This window comes from Barbus barbus, assembly GCF_936440315.1.
Source record: "Barbus barbus genome assembly, chromosome: 12".
Taxonomy (NCBI): domain Eukaryota; kingdom Metazoa; phylum Chordata; class Actinopteri; order Cypriniformes; family Cyprinidae; genus Barbus; species Barbus barbus.
Window position 1 is genome coordinate 31,573,749 of NC_136740.1, and position 13,946 is coordinate 31,587,694.

General features: G+C 34.4%; 2 protein-coding genes across 5 annotated transcripts in view; both read left to right on the forward strand.

Moving 5' to 3' along the window:
- The window catches only part of ifnlr1 (interferon lambda receptor 1), a 676,379-nt gene that overhangs the window by 471,917 nt on the left and 190,516 nt on the right, over positions 1–13,946 (forward strand). The gene's annotated exons all lie outside the window — the stretch shown is intronic.
- The window catches only part of kif13a (kinesin family member 13A), a 79,962-nt gene continuing 72,681 nt past the window's right edge, over positions 6,666–13,946 (forward strand). For 3 of the 4 annotated variants that reach the window (XM_079430902.1, XM_079430905.1, XM_079430904.1), the window contains exons 1-2: positions 6,666–6,987; positions 7,169–7,259. In XM_079430902.1, coding sequence (XP_079287028.1) covers positions 6,933–6,987; positions 7,169–7,259 — 146 coding nt within the window. In that variant the 5' untranslated portion in view covers positions 6,666–6,932. The remainder of the gene's footprint in view (positions 6,988–7,168; positions 7,260–13,946) is intronic. The other variant, XM_079430903.1, reaches the window with a different exon arrangement.

Here is a 13,946-nt window from a genome sequence, read left to right on the forward strand (position 1 = left end):
ACGCGATCAGTCGATCTCTCTTTCATTCGCTGTCTGTTTAGGCTTGTTAAGTGCAAATTTACTGAGCCTCTGTACAAATCAGCATGGTACACATTATTATCATTACTAATATTCAGTACACATGCACAAAGTGTAAAACGAGAAGGGCGTAACCTTAAGAAAAAGAAAACATGGAAATATCGCGATTCTTGCATTCCTCTGCGGTTATGCTGGTCAGTAGCATGGTATTGCCATATTGCGGTTATCGCGACAGCCCTAGTTTGATGTTTGACTCTAGTGCGTTTCTGTTCTCCAGTTATGTTCAACAGCTGCTGCCGTTTTCAATGCTCTCACCAGAGAGAAGCCTTTCTCATGGAAGCTTATTTCAACCACGGAATACAAATTCAAGCAATTCTGACCTTTTTTCTCACAATTCTGAGTTTACATCTTATAATTCTGACTTTTTAAATTTTTTATTAAGAGATTCATTCAATTCTGAGAAGAAAAATGTTATTGCAAGTTTACAGCTGACAAATGTGAGACAAACTTGCAAATGCAAGAAAAAAGTCAAAATTGCTTTTTTTTTCTTTTTTATTCCTTGGAGGAAACAAGCTTGTCAAAATAAAAAAGGGCACATTTATGACTTTTTCCTTAAAAAAAATTCTCTCAAATTTATGACTTTGTCGCATTCTGATTTTTTCATCTCACATATGATGACAATTTTAAAGTAAAATTTTATTACATTTAAAAAAAAAATCTAAATTGCATTTATATTTATTTATCTTGCATTTTTCTCACCTTTCACTTTTGTCAATTGAGACTTTTTTTTTTCTTGCAATTCAAATTCTCACGTTTGACTTCTTTCCATTCAGATTTTTTTTGGTCACATTTCTGACTTTTTGTCACAGTTGAGATTTTTCTATCACATTTATGGCATTTTTCTTGCATTTGCAATTGCACAGTTTAAAATGTAATTGTATACATACAGAAATACAGTTTATATACAGTGCAGAGAAAAATAAAAAAGAAACCATAAACATTATTACATTTTCCCAACTTATAATGTAGGATTATTATTTATGAAAAAAGTCTTGAGACTTGTAAAAAATAAACTCAGAAAAACATCAGAATAGTGAGATTTTGTTTTGTTCCTCTGTTGAAATAAGCTTCTGTAGTTTTTAGTTTTGCATGTTTGCTAGAATCATCTGTTTATCACATTAATATGATCCTGATCATCACACCCTTACAGCAGTATTCAAGCCTTCACAGACTTCCGTGTCTGTTTAACACCGATATCGTGTGCCTGCATGCATGTTTCAATAACTATCACCTGTTACCTGTTTGTGTGCGTGTTGTGCATTAGTGTTTTTCCTGATATGATAACTCGAGAGCGGTGTGGCTGATGTAAATCTGGTCAGTATCCTCAGACTGAAATGTTTTGCACTCGTTGTTTCCTCCGTTCTCACAGGAATCTGCTCATCCGTTAACTAGGCTGGTCAGTGTTTGTTACTCACACTAACGCGTCTGTTGATATATCACTAGTGTTTATAATCAAACACCTTGTCCTGTGAATGAATTATGTTCCTGTATTAATGTGACGATCTGCAGATGGTCCGAGCGTCACGTGAAGCTTCATATCCATTTGCCAAACTCTTGTGTTGTGTGTCTGTTTGGCCACTGTGAAACCTTTAAATGCCTTTTTGTCCTGATTTTTGCATTTCACGTAAATTGTAAACGATTCAATGTCTTTCAGTGATATTAAACGACTAGTTTTCATTGAAGAATGGCACAACGTGACTGAACTTTGCAGCTTTTCAATATATGACGATTGTGTATGTTTGTTTGCTCACAATTTACATGCAACTACTTGGGATGTAACTGAATTTTGTGATTAAATTTCATGTTTCTTGTGATTTTTATATTTTCCTGTATTTTTTTATTGTTTTGGTTTTGGGCTTTTCTGCCTTTTCTTAACCAGCACAATGTGTCATTTGTTTGTCCCTTCAGTAACAAATGTTGCAGCCAGATCATCATCAGATGCCGTTCATTTTTTTTAAAATACATTTTATTTTATTGATTTTATAATACAATTATAAATTCGAATATAATGATGATAATAAAAATATAAGTTATGATTCTATTAATAATTTTTTTTTTAATAATAATAATTATTATTATTATTTATAAAAGTTATATAATTTATTATATTATATAATTCTATTAAAATGTGACCCTGGACCACAAAACCAGTCATAAGGATCAATTTATTGAAATTGAGATTTATACATCATCTAAATAATCTGTTCATTGATGTATGGTTTGTTATGATAGGACAATATTTGTCTGAGATACAACTATTTGAAAATCTGGAATCTGAAGGTGCAAAAAAATCTAAATATTGAGAAAATCATCTTTAAAGTTGTTCAAATGAAGTTATTAGCAATGCATATTACTAATCAAAAATTACGTTTTGATATATTTACGGTAGGAAATTTACAAAATATCTTCATGGAACATGATCTTAATATCCTAATGATTTTTGTCATAAAAGAGAAATGTATAATTTTGATCCATACAATGTATTGTTGTCTATTGCTACAAATATACCTGTGCTACTCATGACTGCTTTTGTGCTCCAAGGTCACACATAAGTTATTTATGAATTGACCTAATAGATATAGTCGTGTGTGCTTTAACATGCAGTCACAGTCATATTTGAATTAAATGCCACTTATGACAGAACTGCTGGAGGGTAGTGTGGAAATAACTGATGTGACTGTATGAGTGTTTGAGTGTTTTTGGCGCAGGAAAGCGGTCTGGATCTGCATTGGTGGACGCTGAGCTCATTTGACCAGCTCTACTAACCAGCGGCGTCAGATGTCAGACAGAAATAGACACGTGTAGAGCTCTGAGCTCCGTCTCTCAGCCTCACAAAACCAGCTCATGTTTCAGAAAGCCTGCTTTAGGACCATGCTTTGTTGTGCAATTTTCAGGAAAATAAGGATATTTACCCACTAAATTCAATCATTTTTATTTTCTATCATTTAAATTTAAAAGTATTTGTTTTCATTGCTATTATTATTTAATTGCTATTATTATATTCTAACTTTTCTAATGCTTTATATTTAATGATAATATAGATTATTTTATTGCTATTATTAAATTTTTTGATTATAGTAAATGACGTCACAGTAAATATATGGACTATTTTTGTATGCAAAATAAAAAAATCTTACTTTTGTAATACTTCATGTTAAGAATATTAAAAATGTTAATTGCTATTATAGAATTTTAGGTGAATAATATATAGTGATATTATATATAGACCATTTTCTTTATGCAAAATATGTAATTCTCATATTTTTAATGCTTATTAATGAAAATACAGACTTTAATTGCTGTTATACAATTTTATGATTATAGTAAATAATTTCACAATTAATATATAGATCATTTTCTTCATGCCAAATCTCAGATTCTCACTTTTGTAAAACTTGATGATTATAAAATAGATTTTAATTGCTTTTATACAGTTTTATGATTGTAGTGAATATATAGACTATTTATACCAAAATTCCCACTTTTGTAATGGTTATTAATTATTATTGTTATAAATAATACAGATTTGAATTGATTTGACACAATTTTATGATTATAGTGATTTATGTCACATTATAGTGTATATACAATATAATTGTTTAATGCAAAATATAATGTCTCCTGTTTTTTTAGTTTAATTTTGAGGTAAAAAAGAATCCAGGCATTTCTTTTCCCAAGAACTTTTACTTCAAACACCTAAGTTTAAAATATGTATTTTTGTGGTATCATAGCTGTAATCATGACATTCAATCAACTAGTGCTTATTATAGATGATATATGCATATTAGACTTTTTTTAACTGAATTAGTAATAGTAAAAATGTCTTCATATGAACATGTTGAAAGGTTTCTCTGCTGTTGAAATGTAAAGTGATTTTTCCGTCTCACCACACGAGAGCAGTACAGACTCAGCTCATGTTTATACAGTCACATGATCATGTTTGCTGTCATAAAGCTCTCTCTCATCCCCTCAACCCATTTTTGCCAGTCATAAAGACAGTATTTATTTAGATGTCCGAGACAGCCGTCCCATCATGTATGAGAGCCGAAGACGTCCTGACAGAGATCCAGTCAAACCTGCTGGACTGCAAAGTGTGTTTTGGGACGTTCTCCCTGGAGAAGCGAGACCAAACGGCACAAAATCTTCCCTGCGGCCATGTGCTCTGTCTCAAATGAGTCTGCCTTGTCTCACCCCATCCAGAAGAAACTGGAGTGTCCTTTTTGTAGGAAACTGCGGGACGTTGGCAGCACCTCTGAATGCCATGCACTTGCAGATCTCCAAGAGCTTCTGCTGTGTGAATGTCATCCTAAATCATCCTCTGATCATCAAGCATGGGTTGGGGGACATTGCATCTCCATTCGGGCTTTGGAGGATGGGTCAACCCTACTGGAATGGCTGTGGACGAAACATCAGGACAGATTGTGGTGGTGCACGATGCTGAGAAACGATTCATTGTTTTTGATGCACAAGGAACTCTTTTAAAAGTCTTTGGATGGCCATCTGAAGTCTGTTATCCACTAGATGTTGAAACTATATAAACGGTAGATATCTTTTGGGAATCTGATTACGTAATCCAGATTACATGTAATGAGTTACTACCCAGCTCTGAAAAAGAGAAGTTTAAATACACAACTAATTAAATCCATGCATATTTTAGGTGGATTGTTTGTGAGTTTAGGTTTGGTGGGATAGTGGCTAAAGCTCTAGGCTAATAAGTTTCTAGAGTTTCACGTTTATTGGTCAAATTGGGAATTTGACTTGTTAGCCTGCTTTAATATTACACACAATTTATGCATGAGCATAGAGTGTACAAAATGCATTGTGATGCATTTGTGTTTATATTGTATTGTATAATGTACACTAGTCACCCCTGATATTCATTGTTGAAGAAATGAAAGCACTGGTTCACATTATATATAAATTAATAATAACCAAATTGTCAATTCATATGTAAGTTTACGAGGGGAAGTCGTGGCCTAATGGCTAGAGAGCTGGACTTGTAATCCAAAGGTTGCGGGTTCGAGTCTCCGGCCGGCAGGGATTGTAGGTGGGGGGAGTGAATGTCCAGCGCTCTCTCCACCCTCAATACCACGACTGAGGTGCCCTTGAGCAAGGCAAGGGATCCTGGAACCTAAAATTTGTGAAATTGTTTTGGAACCACTTGACACAAATTATGACTTTAAGTTGCTACAGGGCAACATTTAAGCAAAGTCATGTTAAATGCATACACGCCCAGTGTAGCTCTTATACTGGCCGTATGCTTATTTAAAATTGCATGCATTAAATAATTTGATAAATTCTTAATGCTTAATCCACAGTGATTAAAGCAACCCTAAGGGGATTCCTATAATTTGCTCTGCTCCGTTTCCCCTGATCGTACCAGGCTACTGTTGCCGTCACAGCATGTTATAAAGCACTTCTAACTGTAACTCACATCTCAGTGAAAACGACCCGCACTTTCTCTAGAGAAAATCAGATTAATGTGCTTTATTGTCATGAAAAAACTGTGCATTAGTATCTAAGTGTTTGCATTTGAGCTGCATACAATGAGAATAGTGCAAAAAGAAGTATGAAATAATATTAAATATACAATAATATATAAGTTATAAAAATTAAATATTTCAGGGCACACATGGTTATGCGTAAAAGGCCTTGGATTGGGCTAAAAATATATATAATATCAGTATAATATCAATGTCGTTAAAATATAGTGCAAATGTTATTACAAATAAATGTAAATTGATATGTATTGCAAAAAACATTTTATGCATGCATAAGTCTTTTAATTAAAATATACAATATTATAATATCAATATCATTAAAATATATTAAGTGCAATGTTATCACAAATAGATGTAAATTGATGTTTTTAAGCATGCATTTTATGGAGTACCATGATATTACCATCTATTACATACTATAAGTGGCATATATACACTTTCTTTTATTATTTATATTTCAGTTATCTTCATTTTCTTTAGATGCATGCATTTTATGGAGTAGCCTACCATTATACTGTATTCATCAAAGTACCGTGATATTACCATTAAAAAAAAAAACACAGTAAGTGGCACTTTTAATTTGCATTTAATGTTTACGTAATTATACTCTGATTGTGTTCATTTTCTTCAGATGCTACTGCTGTAATTTGTTTCTTTTATTACATTTGGCCATTCTTATAATGTCAATAACATAGTACAGTGTAAAATTAGAAATTGCTCATTTATTACATTACCTATGTTTCTTTTATCTGAGACTTGATAAAATGACTTTTATTAATTGATTCAGGCATATTAATACTAAATTAATTTTGAATAGAACAAACCTTTTAATTGAGATATTTCTGCATGTCAGTAGCCTACTTTTTCGAAAGGAGAAATCAACAAATGAGAAACATTTAAAGTGCTAAATAGTAGCATGAGTTTATTGATATGAGACACAAGGTAATGCTGTTTCTCCTCCTCTTTTAACACGACCCATTATTTTATATCGCCATGCAGGAGCTACACAGGTCGTTGTGGTCTCTTTTAAACTCCTTTCTTTCATGCATATTCATGCACACTGCACATTTGTGTGTTTTTGGGGCCAGTCGGCGGAAGATGGCGGTCTGGATGATGCTGGAGCTGCTCTCTCCGCGGCGGAGGATCCTTTATAAACACACACACTGAACTCAAACTCGTCTGGATTAATATTCACTGATTTTTCCGCTCGGGTATGGACTGTTGGGGTGTTTTAGCAGGGTACAAGCACCTCTGTGGGACACTTTGCAGGGAGTTTGATGTTATTATTCTGCTAGCCGTGCGGAGCAGCTAGCGGCTTTCTCCTCCACTTTAAAGCCTTAAAATTGTACAAAAATGTCGGATACGAAGGTAAAAGTCGCGGTTCGAGTCCGACCAATGAACAGGAGAGGTAAGAGACGATTTAAAGTAAAAACAAGCATTAATATTTCAAAACTAAATAGTTTTTTGCCTGTAATAAGTTGGTGTAGCTCAGGTATGGTTCACATGAAGTGTTACATTTTAATGCATTTCGGACTTTTTGATCGAAAATCGAAATTTTTAGTCGAGTTTTAACAACTTTTGGCTTGCAGAGATTGAGCTCAACACAAAATGTGTGGTTGAGATGGAGGAAAACCAGACTATTCTTCACCCACCGCCCTCCAATGCAAAAGGAGAAAGCAGGTACAGTCATATAATCACGGCATGTTTAAGTATTAAATGTGCTTTTTTATTTTTTATTAAAGTGACATGTTTGAGCCGTGTTTCTCCTCATTATAGGTGAAAGCTGTCAGTCTGAACCCTCTCACAAATTGCCTGCATGTGTTTTTGCTGAGATTTTTATCAGGGCAGAAGCGTCACGTTGCAGCCCAGAGGAGTTGATGGCCCTCGGCGGTCAGATGCATGCTCACAGAAACTCTGCTTGGGTTTGTGTTCATGCAAGAGTAGCCGAAGTGAACGCGGGGCCCGTTCTGGGCGTGCTCTCGATGGCCTGCGCTGGGAAACTTCTGCGCTGCTGTGAAATTCCTGGACAGGCCTCATGTTTGCAGCAGTGCAGAAGTTCAAGATGCCGTACAGTAGATAACCATTGCATGCTTTTATGCAGTTTGTGCTTGAACACTATGAGTTTTTCGGTGGCTCATGCTGATACGGATAACTAGAGAACAGGGTTGCTAGAGTAATATGATAAATATGTAAGCAGTTTGGAGTATACAAGTGGACGACACTGATAACTGGAGAGTGCATATATTTGCTGACTAGTGGAGCAGCTCAAACATGGACATTTAATTATGCATTTGTGACCCAAAAGCAGTCATAAGTAGCACAGGTATATTTGCAGCAATAGCCAAAAATACATTGTATGGTTCAAAATGATCAATTTTTCTTTTATGACAAAAATCATTAGGATATTAAGTAAAGATCATGTTCCGTGAAGATATTTTGTAAATTTCTTACTGTAAATATATCAAAACGTCATTTTTGATTAGTAATATGCATTGCTAAGAACTTCATTTGAACAACTTTAAAGGAGATTTTCTCAATATTTAGATTTTTTTGCACCCTCAGATTCCAGATTTTCATATAGTTGTATCTCAGACAAATATTGTCCTATCATAACAAACCATACATCAATGGAAAGATTATTTATTCAGCTCTCAGATGATATATAAACCTCAATTTCATAAAATTGACCATTATGACTGGTTTTGTGGTCCAGGGTCACATATTTAAATTAATGCATGCGTATAGCCAGGAATACTTGGACTAACACTTTCATTGAATGGAAAAATACCACACCTCTATTTATGATACATGGGGGAAAGAAAATCATAGAAAGTTTGGAGCAATAAGAGTGGATGATGACATTTTTATTCTTTCAATCTTGTCTTTTTTTTTTTTTTTTTACCATGGTTTACTGAAGACACTAAACTCTCATTCAGTGTAAAAATATAACATATAACAAAAAAATCTTGTCAGGCTTATATTAAACCAAGAATCATTAGATGACATTAAAAGACTATTTAAGGATTACAGTGCAGCTGCCAAATGCTAATTAATTGTAATTTTAAATCTTTACCCATTTTTGCCACTATCCTTCAGACCACTAGGTTTTACCCATTTGTCAGTAAGAAGTTTTAATTGTTTAAATTATAGTAAAATTTAGTATGATCACTTTTTTTTCTTTTATATATTTGAATAAATACAGATCAGAATAAGTATGTTTCGTTTTTTAAATGAACATATCTGTTACGCTGAATTTCACGTTTTGACATTTCATTTTCACAAAGGTTATTTGAAAGAGTAGACAATTTACTTGAGTTTAATATGTTTCCTTTATATAATCACAAAAAAAAAAATGCTGTTAAGGTTTAGAGCTGATAGAAGCGAGAGCAGTGCTTCTGTTAATTCTGCCTATTCAATTTCACTGATTCAAATGAAATCAGGGACAAATGCGCTTATATGATTTGTGATAGCAGGTGCTTAAGGCTTGGCTTTGTGTCCTCAGAATAACTAAAATGATTTAAAACACTATGGCCCGGTTTCACAGACAGGGCTTAGATTAAGCCAGGATTAGGCCATAGTTCAATTAGGACATTTAAGTACTTTTTATAAACATGCTTAGAAAAAAAACATTACTGGTGAGCATCTTGAGACAAAACAAAGGCATTGACATATTTTAAGATCAGTCAGTGCACATTTATTTCAGTTGAAACAGCTCAGGCTTACATTTTAGTCTAGGACTAGCCTTAAGCCTTGTCTGTGAAACTGGGGGTATAAGACTAAAGTGCAACTTTAACATAGTCAGCACAGTCATTAGCTTTGTCTTGAGTCTGGTGGTTTAATGCTAAATAGCACAAGTAGTTGAAGCAGTGATGAGAATATGGTCTTGAGGAACTGAAGTATGCATGAAATGTTTCACTGGTGTGATACTTCATGTTCATTTAACACCTGTGACATACTAAAGCCATGTTGAATGTTGGTTATTAGTATCTGGTTCACATGGAATCTGAGCTTAATTTGATTGCTTATAATTAATTAATTTCTACAAATCTCCACCCTTAGATTGACTGTTTAGTAAATATTTAAACTACCATAAGAATACAGTACTCTCAGCTTCGTAAATCACACTTTACTGTGTTTGAATCAGTTGTTTTCCTTAAAATCAGCGTGGAAAAAATGCAAGTTCCATCTGAGCCTGGCATATACATATGCATATATATATATATATATATATAGCTGTTGTTTTTTGGTGTTTGGCTTAGTGTTATGTTAGAATCATTATTATACTCTTATACATTTTGTTCTTTAATATTCTGAATTGTTTTTAGCTTTATTTATTTTTGTTTGTTTTTCATTTAAATGTTAAGTTTAAAATTTTTGTATGCATTTGTCGTTTTGATTTAATTTCTTTATTTTTAAAATGTGTACAGGTAGTATTTATAAAGTTTTAGCTTTAGTTTTGGATCTGTTTTTAGTTGTTTTAATACTACAATTGATTGCTTCTGTTATCCTCATTTGTAAGTCGCTTTGGATAAAAGCGTCTGCTAAATGACTAAATAATAATATAGTCTAATTTTAGTCACACTTAAGATTTACTAACAGATTGCAAGACCTCTTTTGGCTTTAAAAACTACTGAAGACAGTGAAACGTAATGAAAAGGCATGGATGCAGTTCATTTTGAGGCTGATCGTTGCATATGCATTTGTAGAAGTTTCACTTTCATGCACAACAAGAATGTTTGATTTAGTGGTTGGCAGTAAGTTTACTGGTATTTGCACTATTACTTAATGCCCAAAAAGGCATGTCTTAACCTATTTAGTGCCTGTTTTTAGTAGATTACACACCTGATTATCCCTGCCCCTGCCTTTTTTTGTTTGTTTTTTGCTCTGCTCTTGGTGGATTGTGTTGGTCATCATGGAAATGATCTGACTATGTTCTTTAATTTGTGCATTGTCAGTAGAACTTTGCACTCCCATCGGCACTTTTATAGGATTGCGATCTGATGCTAATATGCCGTTTAGTAAATCTGCATAAACTGTAATGCAACACCGTTTTTTGTAATGCATTGCTCATTTAGTCAAGTTTTGTGTTCTATTTTGCATTTCTTACAGTAAGTGATTGGGTGTTGCATTGACTCGAGGGCTTTGGATCACAAGCTATTGGATCTCATGATCTCATGGGTTCAGTTCATGTTGCCTCAAGGTTAGACAATCTGTGAGAACAATAGCTGTTTAATGCAGTCCGAGCTGCAGCGCTGCAGTCCAGCATGCGTTACGTTTGCATGGTCAGGCAGGTGAAAGAACAGGTAAGCATCATCTCGTCTTACACTCGGGATGTGAAATGGAAAACAATCAGGGCCTTGATGAAGCTGGAAATAGCAGGCAGAGGAAATGCTTATGCTCAATTTCATGCAGTTTGAAGAAGCAAGTTGGAAGGCTATAGAGAAGTCTGTTAGTCATGCTACTCCTGAGGCAAAACATTTTATATTCAGACTTTAGTTAGCCAAAAATAAACATTTTGTCATCATCCGCTGCTCCAATCTTTCTTACATTCTTCTATGCATCATAAATGGAGGTGTTTCCATGCAATGAACAAGTTAGCCCAAGTATTCCTGGCCTTATTCATGCAACGATTAACTCAAATGTAGGTAATTAAAAGTCCATGTTTGAGCTGCTCCAGTCCATTAGTCAGCACATTTCCATTTGTAGTTCAGCATTAGTTGCACCGCTGCCATTAACTGTTATTTAGCGCTATCTGATGTTCATTTATCCAGAACTACACGAGTCAATGCAATTTTGCAAATTCCCCACACTGGCGTTTTGAGTTTTGCAAAAATATATAAATACAGCTGACATACCTCTATTAATTTGACGGTTAATCAGCATCCCTCCACAGCCCCTTCTCCACTCAAAAGTATCACCACACTATGGGGGGGTACTCTGGGTTCGGGCCATTCCCGAGCTCGGAGGCCTTTCCCAGGACAGCACGCCAACTACGCATTACCTTACTCGTGCTAATAGTGTGAAATTTTGTTGTTGACATTGAATTGGTGTCTCAACTCCTTAAAAATCATTAAAAAACAATGAAATAAAGTACATAAAATGTTTAGTAATATTATCAATTTAACTGCACCGATGCTCTCAGATAAAAACAATTTAATAAATTGTTAATATAATTTATTAAATTGTTCTTGTGTACATTGTCACAAAAAGGATTTTGGATTTACAATTTTCACTCAGAAATTGCTTGTAAAAAAATAAAGCAACGGCAAATAACGCATTGAATTAAACGTGAAATTTTGAAGTAGTGAAGCTGAAATAAAATGTTCTTGTAAAACAGTTCAATAATCTGTTTTATTTACATCTTCAAAAAATAACTTTTAACGCTACACAAAAAAATGAGTAAATGTTTACAAATAATTATAACGAAACGCTGAGTAACATTGAATTAAACATGAAATTTTGAAATAGTATTTTCTTGTAAAACACTTAAATTTTTTATTTACGTCTTTTAAAAATCACTTTTATCCATACACTGGAAGAAATTTGTTGATAAAACAATTTTCATTTAGAAATTAGTAGTAAATTTCACAAATATTTACATTGAAATGGTAAGTAACAGATTAAATTTAGCTGTGTAGAGACTAAAATAGTATTTTCTTGTAAAATCCACTGTAATCTTACAGCATTGAAAAATCATTTTTACAGTGTATATGCACTGTTGCATAAACGCAACTATTTACATAATAATTTACATATTGTGTTTCTTAAATGAGATGCATTATTACTTGCGCTTACAGAATGTTTTAAATATTCTGAGCTGCTTTCTGTAGTTTGCTTACTGTAAATCACTTGAGTTTATTATTCTATTGTATAAGTGTGATAATAAAGCTTGTCTGAGATCCAGCAGGAACGTTATTCCTCCCAGACTGTGATTACATCAGTGTAGAAAACCCCAGACTTTCCCCTGCGGCCGTATGGCACCTGTTCAGGGTGATGCATGTCATATTTCATGCTTTATATGTCAGCAGCACCCAAAAAACCTACAGGGCAGAGTCACGGGAAGCCGATTAGACCTTTGAGTTGTTAAGTGAAGTCTTGTGTGGCCTGGAAATGCAGTAATGCCTTCTAGTTTAGGTTTACAAGTTGATGTCTGTGAATTAAAAGCTTGTCTTGTCAGTGGTTGCATTGAAAGCGTATAATGCAGGGTGCATTTTTTACTTACAATGTTTGGTGCAAAACAAGCTAGATTTGCTGTGAACTTCTTTTTAGTTCACACAAATCCCTTCCAGTCTTTTTAAGCTCTCACAAGATGTTTGCATTGAGCTCATTTGATAATTGCGCTGAGACGTGACTTTAGGGCATTTTTGAGTCAAGTATACATTCTGTGAGCCTCTTGAAGTTTGAAATCTGAATCTGTGAAAGTATTCAAAGAAGGAGAGATGGTGACACGGAGAAAAGGAGCAGGACCCGAGGGTGTCGTGTTGAAATACCTGGCAATACCGCAGTGCTCTTTCAGTGGACGCTTTATTTACAGGAGCTGCTATAAGAATTACTGTAGTAGTGAGATTACATTTCTGTGTATTGTTGTGTTTGTCTTTTCATAGTTGGTGATATTTTTACACAAACGAGCAGGTTGCATTTCCGTTTGGTTGCTGAAGTGGTGCAGAAGTCACATACTTCATCTTTAAACGTTTAGTGTGTTTGTTTGTTTGTAAAATAGATATAAGGCCCTTGTGTAATGCAATGGTTTCAACTGGTTGGTTGTGACTTAAAGTACTAGTTCAACCAAAACACTAACATTTTTTGAAAATGTACCTTCAGGCCATCTGAGATTAGGATGAGTTTGTTTTGTAGAAATGTGTCTCTGCATCAGTGTCTCAGCAATGGATGCTCTGCAGTGAATGGGTGCCGTCAGAATGAGAGTCTGATAAAAACATCACAATAATCCACACCACTCCAGTCCATCAGTTAACATCTTGAGAAGACAAAAGCTGAAACAAACCCAGCATTAAGATGTTTTTTGGCTAAAATACGAGTCCATAATCCATAATAACGCTTCCTCCAGTGAAAAAGTGGTTTGGTCTGAATCAGGAGAGAAATCTGCACAGAGGGTTTACAGCGTTTACAAGCCAAAACGATCCAAAACAAATATGTGGCTGGATTGTGAGAGACAACAAGAGATGGACTTTTTCACTGGAGGAAGCGTTATTATGGATAATGGACTCGCATTTTAGCTAAAAACGTCAGCTGTTTGGACTCTCATTCTGACGGCACCCATTCACTGCAGAGCATCCATTTCTCCAAACCTGATGAAGGAACAAACTCATCCTAATCTTGGGTGGACTGAGGGTGAGAACATGTTCATTT